Source organism: Excalfactoria chinensis, chromosome 1, assembly GCF_039878825.1.
Source record: "Excalfactoria chinensis isolate bCotChi1 chromosome 1, bCotChi1.hap2, whole genome shotgun sequence".
In the NCBI taxonomy this organism is placed as follows: domain Eukaryota; kingdom Metazoa; phylum Chordata; class Aves; order Galliformes; family Phasianidae; genus Excalfactoria; species Excalfactoria chinensis.
The window spans coordinates 162,785,820-162,801,054 of NC_092825.1; the positions used below are offsets into that span (position 1 = coordinate 162,785,820).

General features: G+C 39.6%; 1 protein-coding gene across 1 annotated transcript; it reads right to left on the bottom strand.

The window, feature by feature from the left end:
- Positions 1 to 2,197: 2,197 nt before the first annotated feature.
- On the bottom strand, positions 2,198 to 13,329 carry RFC3 (replication factor C subunit 3). Its single transcript, XM_072336941.1, has 9 exons — positions 13,110 to 13,329; positions 12,572 to 12,709; positions 11,663 to 11,730; positions 8,786 to 8,883; positions 7,436 to 7,617; positions 7,060 to 7,196; positions 6,852 to 6,950; positions 5,610 to 5,679; positions 2,198 to 5,496 (listed from the first exon to the last, which is right to left on the bottom strand). The coding sequence occupies exons 1-9, from the start codon at positions 13,194 to 13,196 to the stop codon at positions 5,305 to 5,307; spliced, it is 1,071 nt and encodes a 356-aa protein (XP_072193042.1). The 5' UTR covers positions 13,197 to 13,329; the 3' UTR covers positions 2,198 to 5,304.
- Positions 13,330 to 15,235: the final 1,906 nt, after the last annotated feature.

Consider the following 15,235-nt stretch of genomic DNA (forward strand, 5'->3'; position numbering starts at 1 on the left):
CCAGTATCATTTGCTGGCTATCACCTAAGGAGGGGTTCTGTTTGAGTTAATCAGCTCCTGCAAGGTTATATATGATATCCAAAAGTGCGTTAGTCAGCATCTTGACTTCTGTCTTAATTAATGTTTGCTGGCCTAATATTGTCATTTATCATAGGCATTTGTACTGACCTCTCAAATTACAATCACCCATTAAATTAAACATGGAGGAAACCCATTGGATCACTCACCCTTTCCACCAAAGCATATTATTTGTGATGTGTGGCAGGGAACTCAGGTGTGGGGTATGATTAAGAACACCGCAACTAACTTGTCTTTGAAATGTAAATACAATTAATGAGTGTTACCTGTCCTCCCCTGGGTCTGCCCAGCTCTGCTTCATCCTTCTGACTTCTTTGTTTCTTCTCTTTGATTGGGCTCTTGATTTCCTTGCCTGTCTCCCCACTTGAGATTGAAAAAGAATTCCCAGTGACTAAAATGACTGGAAATATTTCATAGATTTCTCAACATGTTTGTTGTACCTTAATATACCTTTAATGTCTAACTGTGACCAGGACTAAGCAAAGCATCCCTTTTATAATTTGACACCACAAACAATTTCTCATGAACGTAGGAAACACAGTATGGAAAGCTGGACACCGTTTTGCTTGTGGTGAAGACCTCTGTTGGCAACATTCAGCTGTAGTACAACCATATGCGTTCATTGGCTGTCACTGACTTCCAGACAACAGCAGGGACACCAGGAAATTGAAGACATGCTTTGGGTTGGGGAGCACTGACTGTGACAGGGCAAGAGGTGCTGACACTGCTGGCTGTAGAACAATGAGCTTTGATGGATGCAGCAGCATGGAGCTCTGGGAAGGAGAAATACTGGGGATACCTGAAAATACTGTGCTTTAGGGCAGGGATAGGGGGTTTTCCAGCACCTCCACCTGGAGAAGAACACCTGGGTCAGTGGTGTCAGTTTGTGTTGGACAACGAAAGCAGTAGTTAAGGTGTTCTGCCTTCTTTCACTTGTGTTATCTTATGTCTGACTCATACTTGAGAGGTTCCAAACCCACCCCCACTATCTAAAACTCAAATAATTGATACAGTTTTTTCCTTGCTCAAGGGATTCTGAAACAGAGCATATCATTTCTTCCAGAAGTTCAGTACGCACACTGTACACAAACATAGAAGGAAATCTGTTATAAAGATGCTTAATAGCTAATTGGCTCATTTTTCAGACAAGAAAATCATCCACTGCTTTTAAAATATATGTGTACCAAATGTGTTAGGCTCGATTGTCCCAATTAATTTGGAAGGAAAATAATTTCAATTTTGACAACAGAAGAAAAAAAAAAAACACCAAAAAAACCCCAATCTGAGTGTTGCCGTGTGCGCCCCGTTAACGCCTACAACATCTGAGTCAATTCCACAACATATTGAAGTTAATGGCAAACTCCTTAATCTTGCTCATGGTGCAACACGGAACCAATTCCTGACATGTAAATTGGATGACATATTATTTATTGATTAGTCTGCAGGGCACATGGATGGTAAAGGCTGATTTCTTTTGTATGCCTATATACTTCCCTTTCCTTTCCTTTCCTTTCCTTTCCTTTCCTTTCCTTTCCTTTCCTTTCCTTTCCTTTCCTTTCCTTTCCTTTCCTTTCCCTTCCCCCACATGAAAAATAAAGAAGCTGGCCTTTCCTGGCCTAGTATTGAATGCGGAGGTTGGTGGCCCTGCCTGTGGTGATGGGGTTGGAGCTTCGTGATTCCTGGGGTCCCTTCCAACCTGGGCCATTCTGTGATTTCAAGAACTAGAAGAACATTTCACTGTCATCTTCAGGCTTTCATTTAACGGGCTACAATTTGGGGTTTTGTTTTGGATCATTGACTGAAATCCAATGTAATAAATGCACACGGCATTAACTGTTAGTGCAGGCACAAAGCATTAAGCAAGAAGGATTAAAGACTGCTCGGGCATACCTGAGCTCTTTCCAACAAGACAAATTGCAGCTATTATTTTATATCAATGGACTGTAATAATCTTGATTTCCCTGCACTGATAGGGAAATTTGTGATAATGAACGCTAATCTATCTTACCTTCTAACCTGGAATAATCAGGTCACTTCATTGGTAAAAGAGGGAACGTTCCTCACGTCTGCCTTGCTAATATGAGTGTATTCAATAAAATAAACTTTAAAAATCAGTCTTCCAAACAGGCGTTATCTTTATTCCAATTAATGCTAAAGCAGTGTTGTTTACCATGGATGCCTAAAGAAAAATCCCCTGACTTTAAGAACTACATTTCTTACAGGAGTTAACATTTAGAATTCAGAAACAGGAAAAAGAGAAGCCTGACTGTACCTCTTGCTGCTCTGCAGCTGCTCTTTGTAGAGCACAGAAAGTTTAACTGAAGAAGTTGCTATCTTAGGTTTCTTGATCTTATTTTATAAGAAACTTTCACCTCTGACTTTCTGTGCTGGCATGAAGCTGACTCCTATGGAAACTCTTAGGCTGTGCAGAGTTTAAGTCCCACCCGGGTAGGAGCAGTTTTCAGTTCTCATTTTGAACTAGCGGGAGGTGATGCTGGATGAAAGCAAGGCTAATCCTCTCAGCACGCAACTCAGAAGCAACTCTAAGCAGATCTCAAAAGATGAAAACAGCTGAAGAAACACTGAAGAAACATCACCTAGAGGTCCTGTGTTTCTATTCAGAAGTCTTTGTGACTGCCTCTCCTGCTAGGTGTATGAAGCAGGTGCACACTGCTCAGCATACGTCATCCACAAGAGTGCTGCTGTGCATTCACACACATACAGGAGGCAAAGAGACCCACGCCAAGATGCTTTCTCACCCCATAAAGGTTCTGCTTTTGTGGTGGACAGGCTACCATGTAATAGCACCATGTAAGTGGAAAAACCAGCAGAAGTCTCTGTTTTTTCCCCTCAACACTATTTGCTGGTACACAGGCTCTGCAGGGCAGCAGTCACAGTGCCAAATCTGCTGGACTTCAAGGAGCATTTGAACAACACTCATAGATGTAGGGTCTGGATTTTGGGTGGCGCTGCATGGAGCCATAAGTTGGATTTCATGACTCTCGTGGTTCCCTTCCAACTCAGGCTATGCTGCGTTTTGATGACTACCTCTAAGCACATGCTCTGAAATGTTTTTGTGTTGAAAAACTCTAGCAGTTACTAGTTGTCCTGGAAACAAATTCACCTCCCTTAAAAATACAGGCCCTGTAGGAGACATGTACAGACTTCAGAGATTCTGTGCCTGCGTATTTGTGTGTTCCAGACTGTGGCACACAAAGCAGGACCAACAGAAAGAAACAGCAGCTTCCTGGAGCAGCATCAGCCATTTTCTCCACCATTGATCATTACCCCTTTTTTCCCCTATCCTTGATTACTTGTCCCAGGGGAGGTAGAGCAGAAAAAAATGAAACCACTCAACTAGATAAAGCACAGCCACACAGTCATGTTGGGATTTTAAACCTCTACACTGAGCAGGTGAGGTCTTTTGAAGCAACAATCCACTGCCTCCAACTGACATATCTTCTCTCTCTTCTCCATGTCAATACTGATCCTGCTTAATTTATGAGAATGATTCACAGAACAGGATATTAAGCCACAGATGATACAATTTTAAAACACAGTAATAGATAAATTATGAACAAAAAGCTGCTTTAACTCATAGAAAGCAGGATGGGAACAGGGAGGCAGCTGCCACTAAGTCACAATGCCTTTCATACCCTTCGCATCACACTCTTTCCACAGACAATGGATTAAAAGTAAAAGCAAGCAAATATTTGTAAGAAGGGGCACTTAGTCATGACGAGTCTTTCTTGAGTTACAGTGGGTAATAAGCAAGACTTGTTTGGTATTGAAAATGGGCACAGACTAGCCTCCTGAAAGAGCAGGCAATTAGTACACGTAGTAATTATGCCTCCCTTTCCCAGTCCTCTATCTCCCTTGTAAAATACTTGAGCATTTATCTCCACAATTATTGATTCCGCTAACTTATTTCAGAATTAACAAAATGAGTTTTCTGGGATCTTCATCAGTCAGTCTGGATTCTCACAGTGCCGTGGATTTGTGGCACAAGAGCACAGGGAAGACACAGTCCATCCTCTAGGCATCGTCAAATACAAAACCAGTACAATATAAAGCACACTAGCACTGAACAGGAAAGTAAGAAGTGTATTAACAGTACACACATGAATGCTCAGGCTTCCAAAGACTATGAATGAGCAGAGGTGATTGGGAATTTAATTTCCATATGATACTTTTTTCTAAGTATCTAGAATTTGTCTAAATCAGACAAGTGAAAGTGACAAATAGCATTAATTTAGTCAATGTTAGGGAACCACAGTACATAGGAATAACACATGGAAGACCTGCAGAACAAATTGGTATAGCTTCCTTTACCTTGATGTTTCCCTGAAGACTTACACTGGGGAGTACTGCCCCACTTTTCTGAAAGCCAGTTTACATCAAACTAAATGAATGCATATACCTAGTTTAAGAGTTTAAAGTAATCACCTACATGGCATAAAACACTCATTCGGCATTTAATATGTTGTTCACATTCTTTTTTTTCACTTCTTAAAAAGACATAATTGTTAAAACTTGAAACCTTACCACTGATTATACCAGAGTCAAAGGAATAATCTTTACCTGAGCAGTTAAGTGCATTGGAACTAACATGAAAGTGTCAGCTGGCGTGTGGTCTTACTTTATAAGGGCAGATTCCTCTTAAACAAAGTTTGATGCTGTCCAACTGACTTACAAGCAAGACAAAAGCACTACTCATCTAATTTCAACACAACTGCTTACAAATGTGAGTCAGAAAACATTGTGTCACCACATCACTAACAATAATATGGCTAAAACAAAAAAACAAAACAAACAATGAGATATAAGAGTAGGCAAAATATATACATACATGCTCAAACAGTAATTTACAACATGGATATATGTCTTGCTAACAGCAAAAAAACAAACAAACCAAAAAGCATATTCTCTCTTCTTAATGTAAGCTTACAAATGCTACAAGTAGACTATCATCTTATCCAGCTTCGGTGGCAATCTTTTGCCTTTCTGAAAGCACAAAGTATTTTCCATAGATCAATCTACTGATGCTATTGAACAATCCATCTGGTTTCCAAAACTGAACACTATTCTTTAGTTCATCGTGGTTTATATCCATAAGGAAGTAAAATTGACTTTGAACTAGACCACATGCCAACAGACATGGAGAGCAGAAAACTAACATGGCATACCTATGATACAACATTCTGTATACAACTTCAGGTATCAGGCTTAGAACATCATGTCATCTAGCCCATCCTCCATAAATTTCTTGTAAATTGCCATAAACTTTGCTACAAATGCTTCAAGATGATAAATGGCTTTGCTGCCCAGTTGCAAGCGGTGTTCATAGAAGGCTGCCATCTGTGCAACTTCTCCTTTCAGTTGTCCATCACAGTTATTCAAAAGTTCTGTCAGGAGACCCTAAAAGGGAAAAACAATGGAAATGACAAAGCTTTTCTTCAACATCTGGATGATTTCGGTATTTTTATTTTTTAAATAGTTAATAACTATACTACAGTTAAGAGCTAGAATACCTTCATTATAATCTCAGGAGGAATGCAGTGTGTTAGGAGTTCATAGAGCCGTCCACGAACCTCTAGAAGCCTGTTGGAGTGACAATGAAATATCAGCTGTATATCCACAAAGCATACTCATTTTCACTACTTGTGAATTATGTCATAGAGCAAACAGGAAAAGAACAAACAGACAGAGGGTTCTTTTGTTGTAGATTTTAAAACCAGAAGCACTGCATCTTGGATAGTTTCAACTCAAATAATACGTAACACCCTTTGTTCAAAACAGCAAGACATAATACATATGGTATATTTACATACATTTGTGATTTACAGCTAACATCGAAGAGACAAGAATTTGCCTCAGGCTCTTCTTTTAATTCCGCTTCCTATCTAAATTCCTATTATTTACACTTAATATTAGTAGAGGATTCTACAAAAGATTCTACGTGTATGAGACAAGTTAGACTAATATAGAGGGTATCTCCCACTGTTCTTGAAAAAGAAATCACTGATTTTATTGTTTCACATTAAGTTACTTCACAAAAATCATGTTATGATAGAGGTGGTGAAACAAAAGCTTTAAATACAGAAAAATAAAAAGAAAGCAAACAGCATAGTACTCAACTAAGCTTATGCTCACTTCTGAATACAAAGCTGCAACAGATTGCACAGAAGGTGCAGAGAAAATGATAGTTCACCAGACTGAAGCAAACAAGAAATCACTTCGGTTTAACCAAAGAACTGAATACAAAGTTAAAAGAGACCTAAAAACTCATGAACATTCAAGACATTAAATCCCTGATGGATTACTGTAATCTACACTCTTTATTTTTTATTTATGAGCTTTCCTACCATAACAATCAGAAAAAGGGCTATTCCTTTCATCCTTCCAAGTCCTTCTGTATCTCTCCACTCTGTTCTGTCTACTATAATTCTTTTCATACACGTAACGTTCTCCATTCTCTGATCATTTTTGGCCAACTTCTGCAGACTCCAGCATTTACTTGAAACTTTTCAGTGCAATACTTAGAAATGTATATAGCATTCCAAAACAAGCCTCACATAAACAGCAGAGACTTACAACAGTTTCATGTGGGCTGTTTGTAATCTGGTATATCTATCTACTAAATTATAAAGTCTAGTGAAATGCCAGAAATCACAAATTACAAGAAATGCAATACTTAAAAACACAGCATAATTAGCATTCAGCATAAAGCAAACAAACAAACGCAATTTATAGCTACGAATATATCCATCTACCTTTGCGGTGTCTGCTGACTGACAATAGCATTTGCAGTTTCTCTCAGATAAATTTCCCAGTCCATCTCAGGAATGTCTTGATCAGCACTGAAAGGATACCTGCATTGAAGGTAATAAAGCAAACTTTGTCATCTGGTCTAACAGTGATACAGAAGTTGATTCATATGCCTAGAAGCATAGCTTACATTAGGTTTTAGCAGCCACTTACTGTTGTACTCTGCAAGACTCGCACATCAGCAGTGCTTTCCGAAGATTCCTGCCAGATTTCTCTGCCAGCCTTTGAGCTAATTCCTGTGGAAGAGTCAGGCCCTCTTTCTTACACACGCTGGACAACACATGACAAATCTAGATAGGAAACAGCATGGAGCACGGCATTTAGCAAACAGTTTAGCACCTACAGATTATCCTACTTGAAATATTTCTAAAGCAGAGATGGACAGAGCTATCATGAAACATGCTTGGCAAGTCAGCCACCACTAAAAACTAGGTTACTTCATGGAAATAAAATATTACCTAAGCCTACGACAAGAACTTATCTGGTAAGAAGTTTTAAATTTCTGATTTCTGCGTCTGTTTCAACGTACATCTTCAGTGCTGGGAGCAGGCACTCGTACAGTCAGGCATCTGCTTTGAATAGGTCCTATAATCTTCGATATGGAGTTGCAGCACAGGATAAGTCTGCAGGTTGCCATGTACTTCTCCATCGTTCTTCGCAAAGCATGCTGGGCATCTTTAGTGAGTTTGTCGACTTCTGTTAACAGCACCACTGAAAAAGCAAAAAGCAGCATACTGAATTCCTTCACAAAAGGTGTATTTTATGTTAAAGTGATAATGCTAAAATGAATTACACAAGAAGCAGTTCCACAGACAGAAAACTAAAGCAATATTAAGAAAACCTGTGAGCTTTTTTGACTGTGCAGTCTGCTTCTCCCTTGTACTCTATACCCACATAATGGAATTCTCTTCAGAGCGGGGTTGCAACACTTCAGTGCCAAAAAGTAATTCAGGTAGGTGTAGAAGCTTTCACCCTGATAACAACTTTTTAAAGGAATTCTATATAAGAAATGCAAAAAGCATTTCTGGCATAAGGTCATATCAATAAAGCACACATTTCCTGAAGACTCCCCTCAATATATTTTATATTGAAAGCTGATGTCTTATCTTAGCAAAGGAGCAACAGAAAGCTTCTTTGTTGCAATACTAGCAGGGTGTTTCATGGTATTTCAAGGAAAAAGAAAAACATTTTTAAAATGCTTTGGAACAATCGGGAGATGCCTGGTATGAAACTACTGACTCCTGTAGCCACTTTCGGCAGGTTCTTCCATAGGCAGGCAACTAACAGATGAGTCATTTCAGTACACTGAAAAGACCCCTGAGAACAGCTTGGAGGAACCAGTCAGTATTCGTCTCCCATTTCTTCTCTGGTTATATTTGGGGCCTGAGACCAGACAATTTACCAGCTACTTTGACATAACATGGTGTGACCACAGGTCTAAGAACAGTTACAGAAGTGAGAGAAAAATATCAAGTTCAAGACCATTGTCAATCATTTTCTTCTCTCTTAAGATTTCCTCTCTCCTTCAATTTCTTGTCATATAGTTCTAGTTTTGCTCGTAATTCAGTCAAGGAGAGGAAAAACAAATTAGTTGTAGAAACAAACATTTCTTGAAAAGAGTGGGAATCCCAATTCCATTTGCCCAGCCACTGTCATTCAGCTACATCCAGTCTTCCTAAGAAACCAACACAAGATACAACCTCATATGGAGTATTCAACCACAAACTTTCCGCAGATAAACAAAAATGCTAACTTGTTTAATTTGATAAAGGCTTACATGTATTCATATACAAGACACATGTACACACAAAGCAATCACCTGAAATCTTTTTTAAAAGTGTAATTAGTATTTGGACTGGGTTTAACTGCTTTTACTCACCTTTAAAGTCTCGCTGAGTACTTGTTTCAAGTTGCTGGGATTGTGCTACTGTCTTCAAGAGTTCCTGAATCACCACACGGTCATTATTTCCAGCATCACTATAATAAGAGTTTGAATAGAACTTTTAGAACAACGACTTTATACAGCATGTAAAAACCATTGTCTTAAAGTAGCCCTGTGGTCAACCAACCAACAAGAATGAGAGAATATTTCAGTAGATATCAAGGTCAGAATTAACCTCAAAATATATTTTATGAAAGTTACCTTCCTAGTAATAAAGATCTCAGAGCTTATGAAGGCACAGCTGGCTTAGCTGCACTGTTTAGGAAAGCTGCTAAAAATGTTATCAGATGTTTTTAATCAGCTCATTAAAACAAATTATTATTATTTTTTGTATAAGAAATGTTTTGTCACCTGCAATTTGGACAGACATTTATTATCAAAGTTCTCGCCTATCATTACGGCAAGAAAAAGCAAGTCTACAATAGGGTGACTAACTCAAAGGACTGATGTAAGTGCATACAAGTTTTTCCTTAAAACTACATGCTTAATATAAACTTGAATGGCAGAAACACTCAAGTTATAAAATTTACTAAAAAAGACAGACATTGCATAGGTGGTTAGCTTGTTTCTCTTAGAATTCAGGAAAACTACCACCCACTTTGGCACTGTGCAGCTTTCTTAATCCTCCGGTCGTACCTAGGTCAGCTAGATGCAACAGCCACTGGGGGCTGACTTGCAAGCTAGATTACTTATGCAGCAAAGAAAAGAGGGAGCAACTCAGCAATATTTGTTTGTCCTGCTCAAGTCACCACTCAACCAGACCCTTCCTTTTCTTGCCAAGGATCAGGCAGCAGAATAGGCAGAAGCATCGTATCATCAGCTTAGCTCAGCAGTTCACAACCTGCTGAACACATTATGCTGATTCTGACTGAGGCACCAGCTCAGTCCTACAGATCTGTCTTTCAGATAGGAAGCTGATCTGCAATTACAGATTAGAAAAAGCAGTGACACCAAAATTTACACTGTCTAGTTCTACTCTATGAGTTAAACCAGCTTTTGGAAATGAAAGAGTTTTTAAAGTACTTTCCTAACATTTAGAGTGCTTTCTACAGTAACAAAGAATCCAAGGTCAACATTTTGTATTGAAAGGCTATCATTGATACTATGCAACCACAACAAATAATCCAGAAAAACAATAAGCAAAAGCTAACTTCACCCACAAACGTACTTTTCACTGTTCCTTATTTTTTCCCAGTTACTCGGGGATACCTATTTTACAGAATCTTAGAAAGGACCACAATGATCATCTCATTTCAACTCCCCTGTTATAAGCAGGGTCACCAACCACCACACCAGGCTGCACAGAGCCACATCCAGCCTGGCCTTGAATGCATCCAGCTCAAATAACTACTCAAATTACTACTGTTCAAGCAACCAGCAGACAACACTTTGGAATTAAGATGACAGTCTTCTTTTGGAGGAATAATAATGGTTCTGTCCAATAAAGTTCCATAATGAATTCAGTGTCTGTAGTGTCCTACCCTTTTTCCAGAAGATAATTTCCTTTCCCTGATAGCCATTTCTCGTGTTACAAAAGATACACCACACAATTTCACAGTGCTATAATTCAATCAAAATTCGCAGACCAAACTGATAAACATTAACACATACAGGTTCACCGGCTGGTCAGACATAAACATGGCAACTGCTCAATCACTTGGAGCCCACGCATTAACTCATACAACTCAGTCATTGTATATAACGTAATACAGCAATTCCACAATTTTAGGACTTCTTTTTTTTATATATATGAATAATATACATATGTTTCAAATTGAAATTACTCTAAAAAGAAACAACTATTTGTAGTATTTGGTTAAACAGATCAGAAAACCTCCCATACCACTTGAGTGTCATTTCTTATCGCTTATTCTTGTATATAAAGTTTATTAGCAAAAGCCTCAGCCTCACTTGTTTGAAGTGAACACCAGCAGATACTTACTGATCAATACAAAGAGACTAACAGCAGAACAAGTTTTTAAAGGAATACATGTGGAAATGGCTTTTAACTGTAAAGCAACATGAGAAAATGTTTAGTAATAAGCACAGTGCTAGAAGTTACTTCACGATACACACTGTCTTAGAATTTCAACTCCGGAAACAGAAACGCCATAACCAAAGCCTACTGCTGCATACAGACATCTACTGTCCTGTGATTTAAAGCAACATTAACAACAACTCTTTAGAGCTTCAGGTAAATGCAAGTATTATTTTGGGCCACTGAATTGTCACCAGTAATTTCACTACAGTCAAAGAAGACATACAGCACAGCGTTATAGCTCCTGACATTTACCTCAACAACTTATCTCCTTCACAACAGGACTCCCAGTATTTTGTGGGCATTTTCATTGTTATTACTGTTTTGTTTTGTTATTTAAAGGAGAAATCCACCTCTCTGCTCCATGCCATTTTAAGACTTAAAGGCCTTGCTTTCAAGTCTCTTTAATTTTGGATTTGTGACAGAAGTAATGCCTTAGGATCACTGGCAAAAATGGAAGTTTCTGGTTGCAATCAAAATGGATAAACCAGAACTGTTCCTGGGTAGCTAGTCCTCAACATCCACACACGTACGTGGCTAGTTAAGCAGAACATTACTGCTAAGTACACAGAAATTCCAAGTTCTCTGCTCACTCAGAGCTGTACAATTAAAAATCCTTTCCCTACCCTTATTTGCAACCCAAACTTCAAATCATTATCTAATTTGCTCAGGCAATAAATTGAGCAGTCAGGCCCTTATACGCTCATCTTAAAACCACTTCGAATATAAGACAGTGATCACACTGCACAGGGGACTTCTTTTTAAAGTATACTTACCTTGGGTTAACTTCAAGGTGGTAATTACTTGCAATCGTGCTAATTTCAATTTTCTTTTTAGAAGGTGCCTATGTAGAGAGTAACCATAATAAATCAGTATCTGAAGAACTCTTCAAGAAAAGAAATCTTGCAGGTGATAAATTGCTGGGTCTCAGATCAAACAGGCACTAAGACATTACTCCTGTGCATCTTCTACCCCTTACAAGCAAAAGGAGAAAAGGAATACTGATACATCGTCCAGCCCATAGAATAGTAATTATAGCAACATATAGCTCCTGTTGTTACTGCATCATCCAGGTATTATATTTGTTCCATTATTGTTCTTTTCTTCACAACAACCTATAAATAAGATTTGTTAATTCCTTGCTGGTTACGTTTTCCATAATAAGGATTTCGAGTAGATAATTAGTTACCTTTAGAAGGTTGTATGGAATGCCTAAGACCAAGGCAAATTAAAACAAAAAACAAAAACAAAACACAACAGCTTAAACTAATTAATGCTGAAACCATCACCATGGGAACGAGAACATAAGTTATGAATTGCCTGTACAAGAAAAACAGTGCTTATGAGTTAAAAATTAAGGGTTATCTTTACAGAAAATTGAAATTCTCTACTAGTCTATTATATAAAATATTGTTCAGACTGATATAGGAAATGAAAACAACTATCCACAACAAAACCCATCCACAAACACTTAAAGAACAGGAATATCCAGTAATGGTGGTAAAAGTTAACTATTCAAGTAACCAAACTAGTGTCATTAACTGCATAATGAGCTAAAAGATACTGAGTATGGAAAATACGTACATATATTAAAATCCATATAAATATAAAGGTCTTACAAAAGAAACATGTCAGTATACAAATGTCTACGGTGCTTGGCACAAGAATAGAATTAGTTTTTCTACCGTTATACTCTGATGCTCAATCCTCAGCTTCTCCACACCTGCACCATATAATTCTCTTAACAAACACATTATCCTTGTCTTCTTTCCAGCTCCTGATGGTCCATACACCAACAGATGAGGGAAGTCACCACACTGAACCTGAACACGAAACAATAAGACCCATTAGTTACAATAGTATTTTCCTTAAGCCGCAAGGGAATATTTCTATACCCACTGTCACAAGAGTTCACATGACATTGTTTTTCCCGTGTACAACTCACTCCTCACTCCATTAGGTACTCAGCCGCTCCAGCCTGACCTCGACTGTCTCTCCCTTAACCCTCACAACTTCACAGCCCCAGGTTTCATCGCGGCTCACTTCAGATCTCCGCCTAACGTTAGGCAAAGATGACAAGCCCTGCTCTCAAGAGCATCGACCCCTCCCACGTACAGCACGGGGAACGCCAGCCCGCCGGCACGTTGATCCCCCCACGCCACGACCCCTGCAGGGCAAACCCGCAGAATTGGGGTTCCTGAAGGGAACGGCCGAGCCCCTCACCAGGCTGCGGAGCTGCGCCGCCTGCTCGCGGTGGAAATCCAGGCGGCTGAGGGCGCTGGGCCTGTACTTGTCCACCCACAGGCTCATGGCGGTTGAAAAGCGCGCCGTTCCACCTCCCCGCAGAACCCCGGCTACTACCGGTGGGAGGAGCGGCGGCTACGGCGGCCGCCGAGGGAAACACCGCGGCGGGCAGCGCTTTCCTCTCCCGTCCATCTCCCCCACACTGAGTCCAACCCCTGGCTCCAGACGCCACCATCCAACATCCAATCCCAATGTCTGATAGCGCTGTCCAAACGCTCTCTGAGCTCCGGCACTCGTGGCCGTGCCCACAGCCCCGTGCAGGCTGTTCCGTGCCCACCGCCCTCTGGTGCAGCCCCTTTCCCTCATCCCCAGCTGCCCTCCCCTGACAGCTCCATGCCGTTCCCTCGGGCCCTGTCGCTGTCACACAGAGCAGAGCTCAGCGCTGCCCCTCTGCTCCCTGTCAGGAGCTGCAGCCGCCATCAGGCCTCCTCTCAGCCTGCCCTGCCGCTGCTTTCTGCCCTTATGAACAAAATAAGATGTGTCAGCATAATGCTATACATCATTTTTGGAAATATATATATATATATATATAGGATTAAGAGTTCATATGACTTCCAGTTTTATCAGCTCTGTGCTCACATTTATTCTCAGTCAAGAAAGCCATAATGTAGGTAATAGCTTCATTTTCCCAGACATTCATGTTACTCCTAAAGGTCACATAAATCTAATGGGGGCAAAATGAGCACATCAACAAGTAACACTGCTGGTTTCTTTGGAAAAGTCATGCTATGTACTCTCCTAGATGCCTGCAAATCAGTTTTATGTGCAGATTGCCTTGAATTAGCAAATTCACCTTGTACTGCTTGGCCAGCATTGTCCCTACACGTGACTGTGCCTGAGGAAGCATCAGGCTGTGTGTACCTTTGAATCCCTTTGCTCTGCCCACCACCACAGCACGACCTGTTCCTCTGCTGCTTTCTAAACGTTTCTCATGCGGCTCTCCCCTACCATCTGCTTCTCAGAGTAATCTCTAAATTCATCCAGGAGTGCTTATTTGCCTTTGTTGTTCTCTTTGGTTAGTCACATTTATGACTCGCCTTCACAAGCTTTTTCAGATCCTTTGTTCATTTACCTGACTTTTTAATAATTTCTGAGTGATGTGCTACTCTTTTGTCTATCAGTGCCATGCTAGACTTAATTGCAGTCTCTGACAGAACTCCTTATAATAACCCTCTCAGTGTTTCCAGCCCCCAGAGGTAACTTTGTGTTTACAAATGCCTTCTACCTTTTCACAAGTACTTTGTCAGACTCCAGGTTCTTAAAAGTATCAGCAAAACCAAATCGTTTTTGAATGAGGTCAAGCTTAAACAGACAGGATGCCATCCAGCAGGCTTTTGATACTTTCAGCTCCCAATGACATCAAGCAGAACTGAAGAAATCTAACAACTCTGAAAAGGCCTTAAGCTCTTTTTACTATAGGTCATTAAATTTCCTTAGGATCTCTTGTTTTTCCGAGGAGAAAATCTTGGCAATACCTTTAAGTTTTCAGTTAAATTATTCCTTGTCTTACAAAGTAATTAAACAGATGAACAAAACTGCTTTGTTAAGTAAATATCTTGCCACTTTAAAACGTGGGTCTGAATGAAGCATTGCAGTTGTGGTACTTTTTATCTGATTAAAATGTCTTAGAAAGCTTTGATTTTCTACTTCATTAATTTTTCAACTTCACTATAAATCTAAACAAAAAGAAGTAAATATCCAAAATGGAATGGTTTGACCATGTGCATTACAAATAAATTAACATGTACGATACAGGAGATTGTGGTAATTTCAGTTGCAGCCTCAATTCATTTAAATGTAAGGACTGCAGTAGTACATTTTCACTCATTTTGTTCAGTCCAGCAGAAAGTTCAAGAGGTAAAATGACTTCTCTGCATGAATAAACTAGAGAATGTATCTCGAAATAGAGATTTTAATTACATATGGCATTCTGAGCCTCATACTACAAGCAGCCATGTTATTAGAATGTGACACAATGTCAGGCACTATGAAAGTAGCTCCATCCAGTACCAAACTTAAATGAAAGTATAAGATCTGGGCCCAGC